General features: G+C 47.8%; 1 protein-coding gene across 1 annotated transcript in view; it reads right to left on the minus strand.

The window, feature by feature from the left end:
* Positions 1-20,827, minus strand: part of CDHR2 (cadherin related family member 2) — a 156,421-nt gene that overhangs the window by 11,482 nt on the left and 124,112 nt on the right. Inside the window, exons 21-23 of the mRNA XM_088465411.1 lie at positions 16,716-16,796; positions 13,911-13,988; positions 11,921-11,981 (exon numbers count right to left, since the gene is read on the minus strand). Coding sequence (XP_088321537.1) covers positions 11,921-11,981; positions 13,911-13,988; positions 16,716-16,796 — 220 coding nt within the window. The remainder of the gene's footprint in view (positions 1-11,920; positions 11,982-13,910; positions 13,989-16,715; positions 16,797-20,827) is intronic.

A 20,827-nucleotide genomic window follows, 5' to 3' on the forward strand; every position in this document is an offset into this window, starting at 1 on the left:
CCTGTCCTGGTGAAAAATCAGAAAAGGAGGGCGACAGGAAAGCGCCCCCAATTCTGAAACCCTCCTGGCAGAAGCAATTGCCAGGAGAAAAATGGTCTTAAACATCAGCCACTTGAGCTCCAGCGACTCAAGCGGCTCAAAAGGAGGACCCTGCAAGACCCTCAGTACCACCGCCAAGTCCCACGGAGCCACCGGAGGCACGAAGGGAGGCTGGATCCTGAGAACACCTTGGAAAAAGGTGTGAACATCTGGCAGTGTAGCAATCCGTCGCTGAAACCACACGGACAAAGCAGACACATGAACCTTCAGAGAGGCCAGGCGTAAGCCGAGGTCCAAACCCGATTGAAGAAACTCCAAGATTCTGGAAACCCGGAACACCTGCGGATCATAGTTTCTGGATTGACACCACTGAAAATAAGTGCGCCACACCCTGTGGTAAATCCGCGCGGAAGCAGGCTTGCGTGCCCTAAGCATGGTACCAATGACCGAACTGGAGAAACCCCTAGACCTCAAGACGGCTGTCTCAAGAGCCACGACTTCAAAGACAGCCGACCCAGATCCGGGTAAAGGCAGGGCCCTTGAGACAACAGGTCCCGACGCTGAGGAAGAAGGTACGGAGCGTCGATGGAGGCACCTCAGATCGGAGTACCAAGGATGCCTGGGCCATGCCGGAGCCACCAGCGCGAGCGTGCCGCCATCCTGCTTGAATTTCCGCAGAACCCGAGGAAGCAGGGATATCGGAGGAAACAGATACGCCAGGTGAAACGTCCATTTCACCGACAGAGCGTCTAGAAGACAGGCGCCTGCGTCTCTTGTCCTTGACCCGTAAACGGGCAACTTGTGATTGTGACGGGAGGCCATCAAGTCCAGCTCCGGCAGCCCCCACCTGTCCACGAGTAGCTGAAACACCTCTGGGTGAAGCGACCATTCCCCGGGATGCACGTCGTGACGGCTGAGGGAGTCCGCCTCCCAATTGAGGACTCCGGGAATGAAGACTGCCGAGATCGCTGGAACGTGACACTCCGCCCAAGCCAGAATGCGAGACACCTCCAACATTGCTGCCCGACTGCGAGTTCCCCCTTGGTGGTTGATGTACGCCACCGTGGTGGCATTGTCGGACTTCACCTGAACCGCCCTTCCATGAAGAGTGGGGCCGGACGACTGCAGGGCCCTGTATACAGCCCGCAGTTCCAGGATGTTGATGGGGAGAAGAGCTTCTTCCGCGGACCAACGACCCTTAAGCGATAATGAGCCGGTCACTGCCCCCCAACCCCGGAGACTGGCATCCGTCGTGAGCAGGACCCAGTCCGGGATCCAAAAGGGGCGCCCCTCAACCAGATGCGCTGTCTGAAGCCACCAAGCCAAAGACTGCCGAACCTCCGGGGACAACACCAGCATCTGAGAGCGGATCCGGTGAGGTAACCCGTTCCATTCCGATAGAATCAGCCCCTGCAGGGGCCGGGAATGGAACTGGGCAAATTCCACCATGTCGAATGTCGACACCATGGACCCCAGAACTCTCATAGCCGAATGGACCGACAGACGGCAACTGCTCAGGCAACTGTGTATCCGCAGCTGCAGGGAGGAGACCTTCTCCGGAGTCAGGAAAATCCGTTGCTGACGAGAATCCAGCAGGGCTCCCAAATGAACCATCCGCTGTGATGGAATCAGGGAGGACTTCTTCCAATTTATCAACCACCCGTGTGCTTGAAGACAAGCAATGGTCAGGTGGAGATGTCGAAGAAGCACCTCCGGGGAGCTCGCCAGCAGCAGAAGATCGTCCAGGTACGGCAACAGACGTAGACCCTGACCCCGAAGGTGGGCAGCCATAACTGCCATCACCTTGGTGAACACCCTCGGAGCCGTGGAAAGGCCGAAAGGCAACGCCCGAAATTGGTAGTGATGGTTCAGGATAACAAACCTCAGATACCGCTGATGTGCCGGTGCTATGGGCACATGGAGATAGGCGTCCTGGATATCGAGGGAGACCATATAATCCCCGGGTTCCATCGCCAGAATGATGGAACGTAACATTTCCATCCTGAACTTGGGAACTCTGAGGTATCTGTTCAGAGACTTCAAATTCAGTATAAGGCGATGAGAACCATTGGGTTTCTGTACCAGAAACAGAGTAGAATAGTACCCCGTCCCGCGCTGAGACTGCGGAACGGGAACAATGACCCCTGCTTGTAGCAAGGATTCTATAGCTACCTGAATCTGACCAGCTTTGGTCTTGTCCAGAGAAAGACTCGTACAGAAAAAATGGTGGGGCGGCCTGAACCGAAAAGACAGGGCGTACCCCTGAGAGACTACTTCTCGAACCCAGTCATCCGTGGTGGTATTGTGCCAACACTGGGCGAATTGGAGAAGTCGGCCTCCCACTCTGGGGCCCCCCAGAGAGAGGCCCGTCCCATCAGGCAGCAGGCTTATCCTCCTGCTTGGAAGAAGGGCGCCGAGCACTCCATGCTTGCTTCTTGGGCTTGGGTGTGGCCTTGGTCGCCGAATGTCCCGGGAAGGACTGGCCCTTGGCCTTATCCTGAACCCGAAAGGACCGATAGGCAGAGCTCCTCACTTTAGCCGGCGCAGAGGCCGAAGGGAGGAAAGCCGACTTGGACCAAATAGTAAATCACCATTAAAAGGCAAGGCCTCCAGACCCTTTTTTGAATCTGCATCAGCCCTCCAGGACCTCAGCCACAGGGAGCGCCGAGCAGACACCGCTGCAGCCGACACCCTAGAAGTGAGCAGGCTGGCATCCAAAGACGCTTCCCCAATATAGGAAGCTGCATTCCGCATCTGTCCCACTAACGCTCTCTGGATATCCGGAGCCTCATCAGGAAAGGTATCCTCCAAGGCATTGGCCCATGCCTCAATGGCTTTAGCCACCCAGGAGATAGCCATGGACGGGCGAGCCACCGCCCCGGAAAGAGAATAAATGGACTTTAAACAAGTCTCCGCCTTCCTGTCCGTGGGATCCTTCAAAGAGGAGATAGACGGCAATGGCAGCGTCGCGCTTTTGATCAAGCGGGTAACGTGGGAATCCACCGCCGGCGGAGTCTCCCATTTCCTGCAATGAGCTTCAGGAAAAGGATAGTTCGCCGCCAACCTCTTCTGTGGATGGAACCTCTTACTGGGTAATTGCCAGGCCGCCGCCATATGATCTGATAATTGATTAGACAGGGGGAACACAGTTGAAGTTACCTTGGCCTTTTTAAAATTAGGAAACTTCGACCTAGGAGCCGGCGCATCATCCTCAACATGTAGGATAGCCCGCACCGCCCTAACTAAGGCTGGAACATTAATGGAGGACTTAGCTTCCACCTCCTGCCCCATGGCATCAGAGTCCTCATGGATTTCTCCATCATCTGAGGACACTTCCGAGTCCGACAACTGCGTAGCTAGTGAACTCACAACCGGACGTTTAGACGCCCTTGGTGGCACATCACCTTGCAACATGGACTGAAACGCCGAGGATGAAGCCGCCAGACTCTGTACGGAGCTGGAGAGAACATCCACCCAAGGCGGAGGAGCCGTCGGAGCAAAACTCTGCAAAGGCACTACAGACTGACGCGTCACTGGGGAAGACTGCACATACACAGGCAGTCCCGAGTAAGGACCCACAATCTGGGCCCCGGGGGGAGACCGCAACATTTGTGGAACACCCGGGGAATGGGGGACGGTGGGCTGCGGCAACGCCCTAGAAGGGACCGCTGATGGGACCGATAACTGGTCCGCAATAGACGCCAGCACCTGTGAAAACATCGCCCAAGGAGGGTCCTGTGATACAGGGTGGTTGGAGTGGGCCCGGTACCAGCTGGCACCGCCCGCACAGACCATCCTGAGATAAGTCCTCCCCATCAACTCCAGCAGCACAGCGTCTGCAGGAAAATATCACAGGAGCCACAGAGCGCTCAGTCTCCTCATCAGACATGATACCGTAAATACACAAGAAATACGTATCACCAGAGGAATTACGGTTTTAACACCCGCGCACTCACCAGTATGCGACACAACAGCCCAGATATGGTACTGTGTAGCACACAACAGTATGTGACTGACCCCACAAATACGTGATTTATATAAGTGAGGGTCTCAGAAAAACACCCTTCCCCCACACACCTGCCGGGCCGTAGGAGAAGGAAAGGGATAGTTATAAGCTGACAGCAAGGAGAATAAGTCACAGACAGGCAGCACTAGCAATAGTCACATACAATGCAGAAAAGTTAGTACTCACTGCACCTTCCGCTACAATCAACCGCCCAGATTCAGTGTCTGGGAGGGCTATAGCGCTGTGTACACTGTCCTTTAGCAGGGGAGAGGTAAACAGGGGACCGGTCCACTTGATACCGCCTGGGAGTCTGCGATGCCTGCCAGTAAAGATGGCCGCCGGAGACCTCAGAGGAGGAGTGGCCGTAAGATAAGAGCAGCTCAGCGATGCCAGACTGCTTGTTGAAAGGCGCGCTGAGCTGAGGGGAGGAGCTGCTAGACAGGGAAGGCTCCCTCCCCTGGCTAGCAATTAACCCCCAGGTTGCCGGTCCCGCTACCAGCCTGTTACCCTGGTGGTCTAGCGGACATGCAGGGTATTCCTCAATAGAGGGGGAGCCCGCCGCCGCTGCTAGCACCTCCGGTCTGTCCCCAGAGACCGGAGGCTTCTGACTGCATAAAAAGTATCCGCGGGCCGCCGCACCACGCCGACCCGCGGCTTACCTGATCCCCGTCGCATCCGGCAGCAGTCAAGGGAGTCCCCAGAGCCCAGCTAGTACAGGCTCTGGGGTCCCGCCGCGATCCCCAGAGCTGTACTGGCGTCGCGGCGCCAGCGGGGAGAAGGAGCGGCAGCGTGGACATCCTAAAGGACAGTCTGATGCTGCCGCTCTAAAAGTGTAAAAAAAGAAAAAAAATTATCTTTTAAAATAAAGCTTAGGGGCTGCTCCTGCAGCCCCACTGCGACAGGGTGACCCGACTCCGGCCGGGCACTAACTAAAACTGAGGTGCCTGTGGTCGGGTGCGGGGTATAGAGGAGGACGGACAGAAGTGCATCCTGGGAGCAGCAAAGCTTTAACTGCGTGGTGCCCGTGGATCCAGATCCAGCTATACCCCAAGGTCAACCCTGTGGACCCCCTATGGACCCTGAAGTAGAAATGGGAGGGTTAGGATACCGACCAACAAAGTGTCAGTATTCTAACCCTGTCGAGATGTCAGCATCGGGATTCTTGACCGCCAACATACCGAACGCCGGCATCCTGTACCCATTCCGTTTAAAGTAACCAGCCCATTCAATACCTCAATGCAAAGGATATACAGTACATACTAGGCACTTAAAGTGTAGAGAACATTACTGTTATGTATACACCACAGCCTTCTTAGGTAATTATCATTAGTGGTGAGATAATTCACTATTCAACATCATCTACGAATGTACATTGTCTTCATAATTTAAATGCAGTACGGACATTTTGGGTACATCATTTTGTGTCCTAATCCTTATTGAAGGTAGCACCAGATTTATTAACACCATCTGTTTGTTTTGAATTTATTCTTTGGGGACATCTGGGGTTCCCCAAGTTTTTAAATCGGCTGCTGAAACCTACTGAAGCGCCAAAGTCCATTTTCTCGCTCCATTGTTTTGCATATCATAAAATTGACTTAGACCCAATTGTAAACGAGCCTCAGTTTGCCACTATATTTATATGTTCCAGATGTTGCTCAGTAAGATCTACTGTTTTTATTGATGAATACACACTGATACTTTTCATGGCTTGTTCATGTAATGTGTTTTACTCACAAGTGGTTCCATATAAGTGGCCATGAGAAACATTATTTTAAAATTCATGTAGCTGTGGGATCATTGTGATTTATAACCAATGCAGGGAAATGGCACTGAGGATCCAGTTTGAAAGTATTATGACAGGGACAGCATGCTTTCACATGAGGTTAATGTGGAGCAGCAGGTTTGTGCAGAGATGGAGCAATAAACAGCATGGTAATGAGATCCAGTACAGGTTTTCCTGGGATCAGTTGAAACCACAAGCAAGGCTAATTAGCAGCACCTGTTATCTGTCTTTAAAGTTGTGTCAGTGCAAATCCACAATGATCCTGCCGGTGAATTAGTCGCCTAGGTTATAGACCCAGGGCTGGCTAGTGTTAGGGATCCTGGACCTGAGGGTCCACTAAAAGAATTGTGTTGCTGTATGGAAGATTCTGTGTACCTGCTGTGACATCTTGCCTGTGAACACTGCACTGACCTATATATCTGCCTGCGGTGAGAAAATAAACTTCTGTTGGATTTTTACTCCAGTCTATGTGATTCTTGTCACATTTGGTGCCAAAACAGGGACCTTGCTGGATACTACTACGCAGCAAGAGCCCGGATACAGTGACTGGATCCACCTACAGTGGCAGTGACATGCATTACAGGACTCTACCCACTGCATATCGGATTGGTGAGTCTGAGTCACATTACTAGCAGCTCGGTAGGTGAGTGTGGCAGGCCAGCCATAAAATGGCAGTTGTTCACAGTGGTAATCTGTCCATGTGTATATGCAAAATTGTGCACAATATCCTGTGTATGGGGTTGGAAGCCCAGGGAATGTAGTGCAGTTGTAAGGGAAGTAAGCTGATATAGATTGCTGAGAATCTGGCTTGCAAGAGAGAGTTACTTATGCCTGCTATGTTTATCCACAAAGTGGAAAAGCAGTGTAACATGGAGTAGCTTTTGAAAAATGTTGCTAAACTAGCTGGAGGGCAGCAAACTCTGGAAGTAGGGCAGCATGCACAGGTGCAAGGACAGCAAACTTTGATTCAGGGTCAACAAACTCAAATTCAGTTATTACATGCAGAGTTAACTGAAATGAGGAAAGGTGGGCATTAGCGAGAGGTGTTAAAGAAGCTTACCCCATCTGATGACGTTGAAGTTTTTCTGTGCACCTTTGAGCATACTGCTGCTTGTTTAAAATGGCCTGAGGAGTGGGATGCCAGACTTGCTCATTGTCTCACAGGGAAAATGTCGATTTGACCATTACTGAGGCAAACTCCTATCCTTGTCTGAAAATGGCCATACTCAGCATGGTTGGAGTGACTGGTCCCAGTAAAGCTCAGAAGTTTCAGGAATTGCGGATGAACTCGTCTGAGCCTCCAAGGGTCCAGATGGCCAAACTAGCCAGGCTTGAGTAAGGCATGGTTGCAGCCAGATAAAATCTCTGCTTAGTGTATAGTAGAGATGGTGACTTTGGACCATGCTGTACGAGTACTATACCGTGTGGTGCAACAGTGGGCCCTACAAGCTGACCCCAAACATTTGAGGAGTTAGCGGTGGTAATTGAGTGGTACCTGACTCTTGGGAAATTGAATAAAGCCAAGCAGGGGTTACAGCCAGTACCCAAGTCTAAAACCCAGGTCTCAGTTGTTAAAGTGAACAACCCACCTTTGGCTGTGTGTTTTGATTGTGGTGAGCCCGGTCCTGTGTGCTGGGACTGCCCAAAGCAGGGCGAGCCGATGGACTGCAGTGCCGGAAAAACAACTCACTCGGTGCCCAACATGGCTGCTGGAAACATTTCCCCAGCGGAAACCACCTTGTTTCATTTGATAGTGCAAGTGGAAGGATGGGAAATCTGGGCCTTAGTGGATACTGGCAGTGAATTAACTATCATCTCTGCTAACCTGGTTCCACCCGGGGCTGATCAGGTGCTACCCCCGGTAAAGTTTATATGTGTACATGGGGATGTAGAAGAATGCCCCCAAGTGCACCTCTCGGTAGTGATAAAAGGGCAATCTCTGAAGTAGATAGCCACAGTAGCCACCAGAGCACCCTATCCATTGATCCTAGGTCAGAATTTTCCTTTACTACGAGAGGTAGTTACTTGGCATGACAGCAGAAGGACCATGTCAGGGGTGTCCCAAGAGCCAAGCTCTGCAGTATACCAAAGCTTTGTGGCTGTAATGCCCTCCTTAGCCAGTGAGCAGCAGGAGGGGAGTGAGACCGAGGCACAGTGGACTCCCATCAGAAAGTAAGTGTCTTTACATGACTTTGGCCAACTGAAAATGTTGTAGAAGTAAATGGTAAAGTAATTAAGGCTTTACCAACAGAAGGTGTACCATACTTTGCATTGAAAAATGATTTGTTATATCGTGTAACATATTTGCAGGGTAATAAAGTAGACCAATTGTTAGTTCCACGGAAACACGAGTAGTTGGTTTTGAGGGCGGCTCATACACACCTGTGGGGTGGCCATTTAGGGGAGGAGAAAACTCTCCAGTGTATTCAGTAAAGATTCTTTTGGCCAGACATTCATGCAGCAGTAAAAAAATATTGTCAGGAATGTCTAGTGTGTCAGAAGACAACGCCTCGACCAGGGTTTCGGGCACCCTTGGTTCCCCTCTCTGTCATAACTGTACCTTCTGACAGAATTGGTATGGATCTAATAGGGCTGGTGGAAAAATCTGCTCGTGGGCATCAATACATATTAGTGGTAGTAGATTATGCCACAAGGTACCCGGAGGCCATACCTATACGTAATATGAAATCTAGCACTATTGCCTGGGAGTTGTTGATGCTATATACCTGCCTGGGAATACCTAAAGAGGTCCTGACAGATCAAGGTACCCTTTTGTATCTAAACTAATGAAAGATATGTGGACTATTAAGAGTAGATAGAATTACCACCTCAGTTTATCACCCGCAAACAGATGGCCTCATAGAACGCTTTAACCAGACCAACCAGACCCTTAAACAGATAATAAAGATGGCAGTGTCACAAGAAAAGCGAGATTGGGATTTACTCCTGCCTTATTTGATGTTTGCAGTGCGAGAGGTGCCCCAATCCTCTACGGGGGTCAGTCCCTTCGAACTCCTCTATGGGAGGCAACCTAGAGGGATTTTAGATATGTTAAAGGAAGGGAGGGAACAACAGTCATGCCAGGATCCTAAAATTGTTCAGTTTGTATGGCCGGTTAAGGCAGATTGCGCCACTGCTGAATGAGCATATGGACAGAGCTCAGCAGCATCAGAAACGCAATTACGATGTTATCACAGTCGACCGATCTTTTATACCGGGAGAAATGTGCCATTGGAATGGTGGAGGCGAAATACTTGGGATATACCGTAGGCAGATCCAGGTTAAACCTCAGCCCAGTAAAGTGGAAGCAGTCCTCACCTGGCCTAAACCCAATTGTATATCACAACTCAGAACATTTCTCAGTCTGGCCGGTTACTACCGCAGATTCATATGTAATTTTGCCACTAGGATGGCTCCACTGATAGAGTGTCTTAAGAAACATTCCCCAGACCAAATAATGTGGTCTAGGCCAGCAGAGACTGCTTGGCAGGATTTAAGACGAGCCTACTGTGTAGAGCCTGTTTTGCAAGCGCCTGACTTTAAGAAGTTTGTGTCCTCTGGGACAGGTTTAGGAGCAGTCCTTTCCCAGGAGGTAGATGGAGAGGAGAAACCTATACTCTATCTTAGCCGGAAATTGCTGCCCAGAGAATGCAAGTACTCAACCGTGGAACAGGAGTGCTTGGCAATTAAGTGGGCAGTAGAGTCGCTAAAATATTATCTGTTGGGGTGAGAATTCCTGCTAGTTACAGATCATGCTCCCTTACAGTGGATGCACACAAAGAGGTGAATGCCCCGGTGATCCGCTGGTTTTTGGCTTTACAGCCATTCAAATTTGAGGTACAGCATTGACCAGGGAAACAGCGCCTCAATGCTGATGCCCAGAAGGTTTGTGGGTCCCGAACCTCCGAGCACAGTATATATTTATGGTTTCTTTTTTTGCAAGTATATAGCAGCTACATAATGGGGGGAGATTGCTGGACTCTTCAGGGAGACAGGGAGAATGCTGTAATTTCAGGGAGTCTCCCTGACAATCAAGGAGAGTTTGCAAGTATGCCCACAAGGCACATTGGGGTCTATTAATGAAGAATAACTTAATGTGCAGGTAAAGTATTGTTTACTATTGCATCATATCGATGTGATGTATACTACTTTTATGAAGGGATTTTCCTTACCTTTCTTGCGATGACCTCAGAAAAGCGCCCTCAACACGAAGCAAGTAAGTAGGGCGGAGGCTAATATATAGCTATTACAGAAAGTCTTTGGCACTTGTGCACATGCACCAGCAGTGCCACGGGCGGAGGACACAGCACCCGGGACACAGCCACATCAGGCATTGGGCTGAAATCTGGGCTTTTACCGTCATCTTCTGCAGCGTGTGGCTCCCTGCCCGGGCAGGACCACTTTTACAGGCAGACGCAAAGCATGATTTGGGGAGGGGGGTGCATCCTGGCTACAGCTATGCCCCACTGCCCGGAGATCGTTGTGTAACCTTTAGTAACCTAGCGATTCCCAGCATTGATGGCAATGGTGGGAACCGCTCATTAGCTGAGAGAGGCGGAGGCACTCAGCCCATGCATTTCTGTGTGAAATGTTGGCTGGGCTGTCATTCAGGAAGTACTTAGAGGACAATACTTAAGTCTGTGGCTCCGGGTCTTGGTTTTCTTTTGTTTTATGAAGACGTGGATGCCTACATGGAGAAGGGGACGTGAATGGCTCCAGGGATTGTGGGTGAGTATGTGTGAGTGTAATAAAGCTGTACTGTCACGGGGTGTGTGTTGTCTTTATTTGAATATTTATTTTGCAGGTGAACTAGAGGTACCAGCGGGCTCTTAATGCCCCGCATGCTGGTACTTGTGGTTCTCCAAGTACCGGCATGTGGGGGGGCTTGATGGGATTCTAGTTCTACTGTAAAAGACAATATTAATTAATCTAATTTTTGACACAATCAACCTGGCACCCAATGCCCAAGGATGCCCGGGATAGCCCTTGCTATCAGCCCGGGCCTGGGGTGCACTGGAGAGGGGGAATGTCTTTTATTAGTTGGGTCCCCATCTCCCCAGTGATCCCTGGCCTGGGCTGACTAGTGGTCAGGTATAATGCTTTGGCCGGGGGACCTGGAAAAAAGGGGCATATTAAGAGAGGAGGGGACCCATGTGTAGTCTCCGTCCAGGGCCCCCTCCTCTCTCTCCGGTGGCTGGCAGTGCATTGAGTGCAGTGCAACAGCAGTAGACTCTGGGCACTAGCGGCGGTAATTTTCCAGGCAATTTTTACAGCGCTGATAACGCTGACGTGGGACTCTGGAGATGTAAGTATTAAAAATATAGGGGCAGGGTGTGCGGTATGGGCCCTGCACACCCTGTACCTATTATAGATACGCCCCTGGGTGAAAGGGTACCTGAGCTGTGGCATTACACCCCCCGCTAGAAAGAGTCCGGGGCTGGTTTGGGAAAATACGGGGGGGGGGCCCTACTCATTAAGTCCCCTGTATTTCCAAAACCAGGACTGGCTCACTAAGCCTGGTGCTGGTAGTTGAAAATACGGTGGAACCCTATGTCTTTTCCCCCCCTGTATTTTCACAACCAGGAACAGCTCAGAAAAGCCCAGTGCTGGTTGTGCATTTAGGGGGGACCCCATGTAATTTTATTTTTTATTTTACACTTTTTATAAATTTTTAAAACAGAAACATGCACGCTTACTGATCTGTGCATGTTTCTGTTTAACCGGCACCTGCTCATGCTAAAACTGCCAGCATGAAGCAGGTCTATTATTTTGGGGATTTTACGTTCAATTTTGTGTCCAATTTGGATGGACATATGCATCCAACATCGAACAAGAAATTACTAGTCCCTTGCAACCTATGAAGGCCCCATAGTTACTCAATCTCCTCATCTGAAAGTAATTTCACTATCTCAACCTTCGACATGAAATCTCTTTTTTGTATGTTGGCACATTGAGTGATTCTAGAGTGTATTGAGCCTATAACAGCTGTTCACAAAGATCCTCCTGTTAGAAAATGTAAGCCTGGGCACCCTCCATAGGTGCCGCCATGTTGATGCATTAATGTTAAAGCTTAATGTTCATTATATACTCACAATGACGTAGAGGCCAAGTCTTAGGAGATTACCCAGAACGGCTTCATTACTCTGAATTATCCTTAGAAAATGTAAACATACATTAATGTGCATTCTGCCATCACTTCTATCATATTTATAAAGTAAACCTGTCCTGTTACATCTGCAGCACCTTATGATTGGACCAACCTTCATCAGTATTATTTGATAACATTTTATTACCTTGGAAAACAGACACATAGGGCCTGATTCAGACCCACTCGCGAGCGGCTGTCCGCTCGCAAGTGGGTCGATGTTATGGACTGAGCATGCGCACGACGGAGGGTGCTCCGTCGTGCGCATGCGCCAGACGCGACGAGCGAAGGAAAGTCCTTCGCACGTTGTGTCCGATCAAAGGGGGCGTGCTGTCAATGTTGATTGACAGCACGCCCCCTTTGGTGGGCGTGCCGGGGGCGTGCCTCCCTGACGGGGGCGTTCCCACGGGAACGCCTCCCGTCAGAAGCCGGCCCACTGACATCACTAGTGATGTCAGTGGGAGTGATTTTGGCTCTGATAGAGCCAAAATCACTCCGGAGCTTGCGGTTGAAAACCTCAACCGCAGGCTCCGACTCGCAATTTCGATGGTCGGGATGGTCTCGACCATCGCGGCCATCACAATGCACGCTCGTATAGCCTGTGGGTGGTGACCCACAGCTATAAGAGCGTCCAGGAGGACGCTCCATGAAAATGGAGCCCGGCCCTCATTCAGAGCCTGCGCTCTGCTCAGAGCGTACGGCTCTGAATGAGGGCCATAGTTGTGTACAATATGTAAAATATCACATTGTCATTGCTGAAAAATGCAGTTGACCAAAATTGGAAGAACCAGGTGGTGTGCTAAAAGATGAAACAATATAATGATGTCTTAATGTGATAGTTACCACAACTAAAAATGGTGACTATTCCAATGCCATGGGAAACATAATACTTGTGACAGCATAAGTTTCTGTTACTGGGTAGAAGATTAAAGGACATGACACTATGTTAAAGAGGGATGGCAATTTTCCCATGGGTTGCACTTATTCATACAGATAGGCAAACTGTCACTAGTCACAACCAACTGTAGATTCCCATATGGGACTTTCATAGAGAAAAGAGCCATAATTATCCAATTAGGCTGTCAACTCCCAACACAAGCTGGTGGCACATTATAATGACATAGTACATATGAAGACAAGTTCTGGCTACACCTAGGGCTTATTTAATAACAGTGGGCTTGATTCAGCATGCACTGCTGATAGCAGATTCCCGATGTCTGGTAATCTGCGCATGCGCAGTACGGGTCTGCGGTCTAGCATGCAGTCCGGCTGCAGACTGTCAGTGATTGACAGTCTGCTGACGTTTCTTGGTGAGGGGGGGTGGCCTCCATTTCCTAAAATGGAGACGTGTTGCCACCATTGGGTGGGAGTGACAAGGTCAGGATCTCTGGCGGCTGATGGAGATTTCCTGGCCTCTTTTGAGCATCTGTGACGGCCGGCTTGCGTGACCCCATGGTCACTCAGACGGCCGAAGGTATCACAGATGATCCGATGCTGAGTCCCAGGACGCAGCCCGGATCAGTAATGCATGCAGGAGACGTAATGCCTCCTGCTGCATTATCATATTACAGCAATTGTAGATGCTAACATGTTAACAGCTGCGATAGCTAATGCGTCCTCTCCTGAATCAGGCCCTTTGTGCTATAACCACTAGCAACCAATCAACCTATTAAATCTAATTGGTAGATATGTGTTTAATATATAGTACATGTATGCAATTGCTTTATGTTTAGAAAAAGGCCATAAAGTCCATTTCTTTATTTATTTCAATACATTTATTAACTGCAATATAAAACTAGCAAAGACTACATTTACAGAGGAAATATACACAGATATAACTTCTGTTAGATCAGATTGCACTTTTATATACTGACACTGTGAATCACTTGATTTGTTTCTTCTGGTTGATTTTTATTACATTAGTGGGTACTACTAACCTGTTCAGTTCTTCTGGTGTTATGGCTGTCCCATTAGTGTATATACAATATACAGACATGGTACTTCGCTCATTAGCTCTGGCAGGGAGTAAGATAACAGTTCAGCCATTGTCTTTTTGTGTACATATATAATCATTTGTAGAAGTAATTACTGAACAAAGTTTTCACACCCTTTTCACATTATTTTAGTTTCACCTATAGTTACTATAGGGCAATTGGAGTAGAATTCGTAAAATTCTACTCTAACCCCTAAGTATCACTTATTTTTACTAATCAGATCGCATTTCCCATAATTGCAATGGGAAATGTGATCCGACCAAAGTTACTAAAAATAAATTGTAAAAAAATACAGGGGAAAGCCCTGTGATAATTACGCCACCTGGAGGTGGCTTTATCCAGGGTCTCCCCTGGTTAGCGGGCTCCTACTCTGCTCTAAAAGGCAGAGCAGAGCCGGGAGCCGGCCCCAGTGATCAGCTGTGTGGTCTAAAACACAAAATACACTGCAAAAAAAATAAAAAATTCACTTACCTGACTCCATGGACCGGTGGTAGGGGCTTCGGTGATGACTCCCCTCCGGTCAGCTGGTCTCCCATGCTGCACTGCGGCCCGGTCATCAGCTGACCGGGTCATGGTGCAGGATGGGAGATCAGCTGTCCGCTGGATCATGCAGGTAAGTGTAATTAAGGGAGAGGGGGGTCGCGGGGGGTCCGCGATCACGCGTGGCAGGGCTTTACGCCGGGGGGGGGTAAATACCGAAAATACTGTGACAAGTGTGCAGATGGGATTCACAGGGACAGAGCTTTCTTGCAAGCTCTGTCCCTGCAAGGGATTTCTAGTAAATCCCTGTGATATTGCCTGAATTCCCAATGCGAATTCAGGCGTAATATCACACTATAATCTGCATTACTAATGCGGATTGTAGTAAATAGAGCCCATTGTCATCTATTCTTCACATAGAAATTCAACTTAATAACTTAAGTACTGTATGTAATGTTAGAGAAAATGTATCCAATGTCTCTTTCTGAATTAACCACTTGCATCATTTGTGATCACGCCAGCCTGTGCGTTACCTGACATGGTCACAAACAATGCGTCCAGTCAGAAACACCCCCTGGTTGGCTGCTGGGAGATAATCTTCCAACAGCTGCCAATGGACCTCCCAGGCCCTTCTGCATCAGTGCACCCACCCCCAGTGTCTATCATGCTGTAGGTAACTTCTGATTGGGCAGCTCGGCAGGAATTTGACCAGAAAAGGGCAGCCACCGCTGAAATGTAAAGTCACAATGCCGCGATGATCGATATTCTGATATATTGTTAGCAGATATTTAAAACTATCGATACTAATGTTATGTGCTTCAAACTTTTTTTTTTTTAAATAAAATTGTATTTGATAAGTTTTAAATAGATATTCTTGACCTAATTCATTCATCAAAAACTGACAATTTCTGAGTGGTTTTTGGAAAACATATTAGCCATTTAAGTGGTTAAAGTGTCCTATTCATAGCCTGATGAAGACCCCATGAGGCTCTAGGCAAGGTACTGGTTTGGATCCCATTCCGCAGCTTCTGTTTGTCAAAAATAACCACATAATCAGGTTACAGTAATCCCCTCATTACCCATTAGTTCCTAGGAGATAGCTTAGTTTGTGATAATAGTTGACATTGTTCTGGTCTTATTTTTAAACAGAGGTCTACACTACATTATTACACATATTATAGTCATCTTACTAAATAGCTATGTTGACTTGCAATAAGGAATTGTATTTGTAAGAGCAATTTGCTAAAGAAAACCCAGTGATGGTGGAGAGGTGAGACACTTATGGGCTCTGCATTAGACCTCTCCAGTAGGCATAGGGGCATATGTAATAGCCTGCCAGATGCAGGCTCTGGCACAATTCTTGCTAGCCTGTCTGTAAAGCAGCATTCATTTAAAAGGCAAATCAGATTGGTGTTGCATTTTAAATAATTGCCATTTTCAAAATAAGGGCAGACTCACCAGAAACTCATTAGACTAGGGCCTGCATCTTGCAGGCTATTACAAAATCCCCAAGGTCTTAAAGGCTGGGTAAACACCTAAAGATTTTCTGTCCAATCATCCAACTAGTTGATTGGTTGGAATGAAAATCTGGTAAGGTATGAAAGCAAATGACAATCAGCAATTTTCTCCCAAACGTCGGAAAATGGACAAAAACTGTTGTTTGAACAAATTATTTAGATCAAACATTTAACAAACTTGTTTGACAACCATCTTCATCTGTTTTCTGGCATTTATGAGCAAATTGCTGATCATCATTTACTCCCATTCCTTATCAGATTTTCATTCCAACCAATTAACTAGTTGGATGGTTGGACAGAAAATCTTTTGGATGTGTACCCAGCCTAGTGTACGTTCAGTTAGGTGTTAATTGTTTCACATTAGTTCATGGTAGAGGAAGTAATGATATAAAACATTCAGCTGAGGTTGGACCTTGTAGAAGAAAGACAAAGGTTTGCCGTTCACATGTTAAGGCCTCCATACAACAGCAATTGATTGCATCAATCGTGCAATTTACAATCGATTGTGTATAAAAATCTTTCCCTTTTTCAATCGATTGTGGCAATTCTGCAATCTGCAATCGATTGAGAAAGGGAAAGATTTTTATACACAATCGATTGCAAATTGCACGATTGCTGCAATCAATTGCTGATGTATGGGGGCCTTTATGCTACAGCTATAACCTGAAGACATACAGTATGTTGTCTGTTTGTTGTTATGCATAATACAGGAAAAAGATATTCTGCTTTAGCTTATATGTTATGTACTCACCGAGGATTGATATTTTTGGTGGATCCCTCAACTTCAATCCCAGCCACATACACAGATGCACTGGTTGCAATTACCAGTTCCCTGTATATAACAAACATGAAACATACATTGCTCACATTAGTAACATGAGATGTGGTGGACATAATATGCTTATTTATTACTGTAATGCTACATGCTATGTTTCTGGTAACACGGCACATGTCTTTAAGTGTTGTCCACCACCAGAATACCTGTCATTATTGCCATGAACTTGCCTGCATGCAACTTTAACTAAATAAAATGCTTTATTTTTCTGGCATTGTGCTACACAGCCATGTATATCAGCAGATAGAAAAAGCGCCATAACAGGGCGGCTGTGCACTCTGTGCCGGCCCTGACCTTGTGACATCATGATGTCACACTTAGGGGGCGGTGGCTCTGGGAAGTGCAGCACTTTGGACGGAGCATCCTAAGGATGCTTCATGCAGCTCTACAGGCTGCAGGGTGCCTGTCTGGAGAGAAGCGTCCCTTTGATGCGGCTTACAGGGTGCCGTTCCAGGCCACATGTAGGTGCCGTGGGGCAGTGACGATGTTACGGCCCACGATAAACATTTATTTACAGTGTTATTGAATATGATATAGCTTGAAGCTTTGAATGCAAATTTATCAAAAGATCAACCTGGTGTGTCCATATGAATAAAAACTAGGGGTGTGCACCGAAGACTTTTCGTGTTTTGGTTTTGGATCTGGATCCTTCTTCGTGTTTTGGATCAGGATTGGTTTTGCCAAAACTACCCTTCCTTGTTTTGGGTTTTGGGTTTTGGATCAGTATTTTTTTTGGAAAAAAGCATAAAAACAGCTAAAATCACAGAATTTGTGGATTTTTCTGCTCCTATGCTATTATTAACCTCAATAACCTTAATTTCCACTCATTTCCAGTCTATTCTGAACACCTCACACCTCACAATAGTGTTTTTATGTCCAAAAGGTTGCACCGAGGTAGCTGGATGACTATGCTAAGAGATACGAGTGGGCGGCACAAACACGTGGTCCATCTAGGAGTGGCACTGCAGTGGCAGACAGGATGGCAGTTTGAAAAACTAGGCCCCAAACTGTACATAATGCATAGAAAAAAAAGAGGTGCAAGATGGAATTGTCCTTGGGCCCTCCCACCCACCCTTATGTTGTATAAACAGGACATGCACACTTTAACAAACCAAACATTTCAGCGCCAGGGTCTGCCACACGACTGTGGCTGAAATGATTGGTTTGCTTGGGCCCCCACAAAACAAGCTGGCAATTAATCTGTCCCTGCACAAACTGGCTCTACAGAGGCAAGATGTTGTCCTCATCCTCCTCATCCATCGATTCCTCACCCTCTTCAGTGTTGTGTACATCCTCATCCTCACAGAGTATTAATTCGTCCCCGTTGGAATCCACCACCACAGGTCCCTCTGTACATTCTGGAGGCTGGTCTTCCTGGAAGAATTGATAATTCATTTTGATGAACATCATCTTCTCCACATTTTGTGGAAGCAACCTCCTACGCCTTTGGCTGACAAGGTTCCCGGCTGCACTAAAAACTCTTTCGGAGTACACACTGAAGGGGGACAACTTAGGTAAAATAAAGCCAGTTTGTACAGGGGCCTCCAAATTTCCTCTTTTTACTGCCAGTACAGGTATGGACTGTCTGCCATACCTACTGGGATGCTGTCACCGATGTAATCCTCCACCATTCTGTCAATGGTGACAGTATCATATGCAGTGACAGTAGACATGTCAAAAATTGTTGGCAGGTCCTTCAATCCGGACCAGATGACCAAACTTGGTCCTGCCTGCCCTGCATCACCATCAGCGGGTTGCTTAGGATATCTAAGTTGTTTCCTGGCAGCCCCAGTTGCTGGAGAAAATGAAGAAGGAGCTGTTGACGTGTCACGTTCTGCTTCAGCTGACAGTGTTTTCACCAGCAGGTCTTTACACCTATGCAGGCTTGTGTCCGCCAGAAAGAGAGACACCACGTAGGCTTTAAACCTAGGATTGAGCACGGTGGTCAAAATGTAGTGGTCTGATTTCAAAAGATTGACAACCCTCGAATCCTGGCAAAGCGAATGAAGGGCTTTATCCACAAGTCCCACATACCGAGCGGAATCGCTCCGTCTTAGCTCCTTCTTCACTTTCTCCAGCTGCTTCTGCAAAAGCCTGATGAGGGGAATGACCTGACTCAAGCTGGCAGTGTCTGAACTGACTTCACGTGTGGCAAGTTCGAAGAGCTGGAGAACCTTGCATGACACGGAAATCATTCTCTACTGTGCTTGAGTCAGGTGCATACCCCCTCCTTTGCCTATGTCATAGATGGATGTATAGGCTGGAATGGACTTTTGCTGCTCCTCCATCCTCTGAAGCATATAGAGAGTTGAGTTCCACTGCATCACAACCTCTTGTTTCAGGTGATGGCAGGGCAGGTTCAAGAGTATTTGCTGGCGCGCCAGTCTTCGGCATGCAGTCGCTGAATGGCGAAAGTGGGCAGAAATTTTTCGGGCCACCCAAAGCGTCTCCTTCATGCCCCTGTCGTTTTTCAGAAAATTCTGCCCCACCAAATTTATTGTGTGAGCAAAACATGGGACGTGCTGGATTTTGCCCAGATGTAATTCCCGCACAATATTGGTGGCGTTGTCAGATATCACAAATCCCCGGGAGAGTATAAGTGGGGTAAGCCATTGGGCGATGATTTCCCTCAGTTTCTCTAAGAGGTTGTCGGCGGTGTGCCTCTTACTGAAATCGGTGATACACGGCGTATCCTGCCTTGGAATGAGCTGGCGTTTCTGAGATGCTGCTACTGGTGACGCTGCTGTTGTTGCTGCGTAAGGCAATACATCTACCCAGTGGGCTGTCTCAGTCATATAGTCCTTAGTCTGCCCTGTTCAACTTGTCCACATGTCCGTGGTTAAGTGGACATTGGGTACAACCGCATTTTTTAGGACACTGAGGACACTTTTTCTGACGTCTCTGTACATTCTCGGTATTGCCGGACTAGTGAAGTGTGATCTACATGGGATTTGGTACTGGGGACACACTACCTACATCAATTGTCTAAATCCCACTGCACTAATGGCGGATACCAGACGCACATCTAACCAACATAGCTGTCAAGGTCTCAGTTATTCGCTTTGCAACAGGATGACTGCTGTCGTACTTCATCCTCCTCACAATGGACTGTTGGATTGTCAATTGCTTAGTAAAAAAAATAGTGGTGTTCCTACTTCCTCTCTGGGATGATGAATGACTCCCAGCAGCAACAGCAGCAGCAGCAGCAGTAGGCGTAGCAATGCAGGATCCTCCGGAGGAATCCCGGATAGGAGAGGAGTCAGTCATGCCATTGACATGGCCTGCAGGACTACTTCCGATCCTGACAAAGGAGGCAATTGACGAGGAGGGAGTTGACGGTGTGGTTTGCAGGCGCTTGGATACAACAGGACAAAGGGATTTAGGTGTCCCTGGACTGCTTATGGTCTTAGCCACAGTTTCTGAACTTGGTAATAACTTAATATGAACGCGCTGCAGGTGACGTATAAGGGAGGATGTTCCTAGGTGGATAACGTTCTTACCCCTACTTATTAGACATTTACATACGCAACATATGTCAAGACAGTAGTTGTCCGGATTTGGACTAAAATATTTCCAAACCAAAGAGGTGGAATGTTTGGTCTTATGCCCAGGCATGACCGTGATGGGCTTTTTGACCATCGCGACCATCATCATGGACGCTCACATAAGCTGTGGGGGGTAACCCACAGCTATGCGAGCGTCCAAGAGGCCGCACTATTAAAAAAAAAAACTGCCCTGATTCAGAGCGGGCGCTCGTTCAGAGCGTCCAGCTCTGAATCAGGCCCAGAGCTTCCATCGTCATCTGAAGCTGAACCACTAGTCATGAACATAGGGAAGGACCTTAGCCATTCCTTGCCACTCCGTGTCGTAAATGGCATATTGGCAAGTTTACGTTTCTCCTCATACGATTTCAATTTATTTTTTAAGGTCATTTTACTGAACTTTGCTTTTTGGATTTTACATGCCCTCTACTATGACATTGGGCATCGGCTTTGGCAGACGTCTATGGCATTTCATCGTCTATGTTA

Source organism: Taudactylus pleione, unplaced genomic scaffold (genome assembly GCF_031769625.1).
Source record: "Taudactylus pleione unplaced genomic scaffold, aTauple2 ptg001990l, whole genome shotgun sequence".
In the NCBI taxonomy this organism is placed as follows: domain Eukaryota; kingdom Metazoa; phylum Chordata; class Amphibia; order Anura; family Myobatrachidae; genus Taudactylus; species Taudactylus pleione.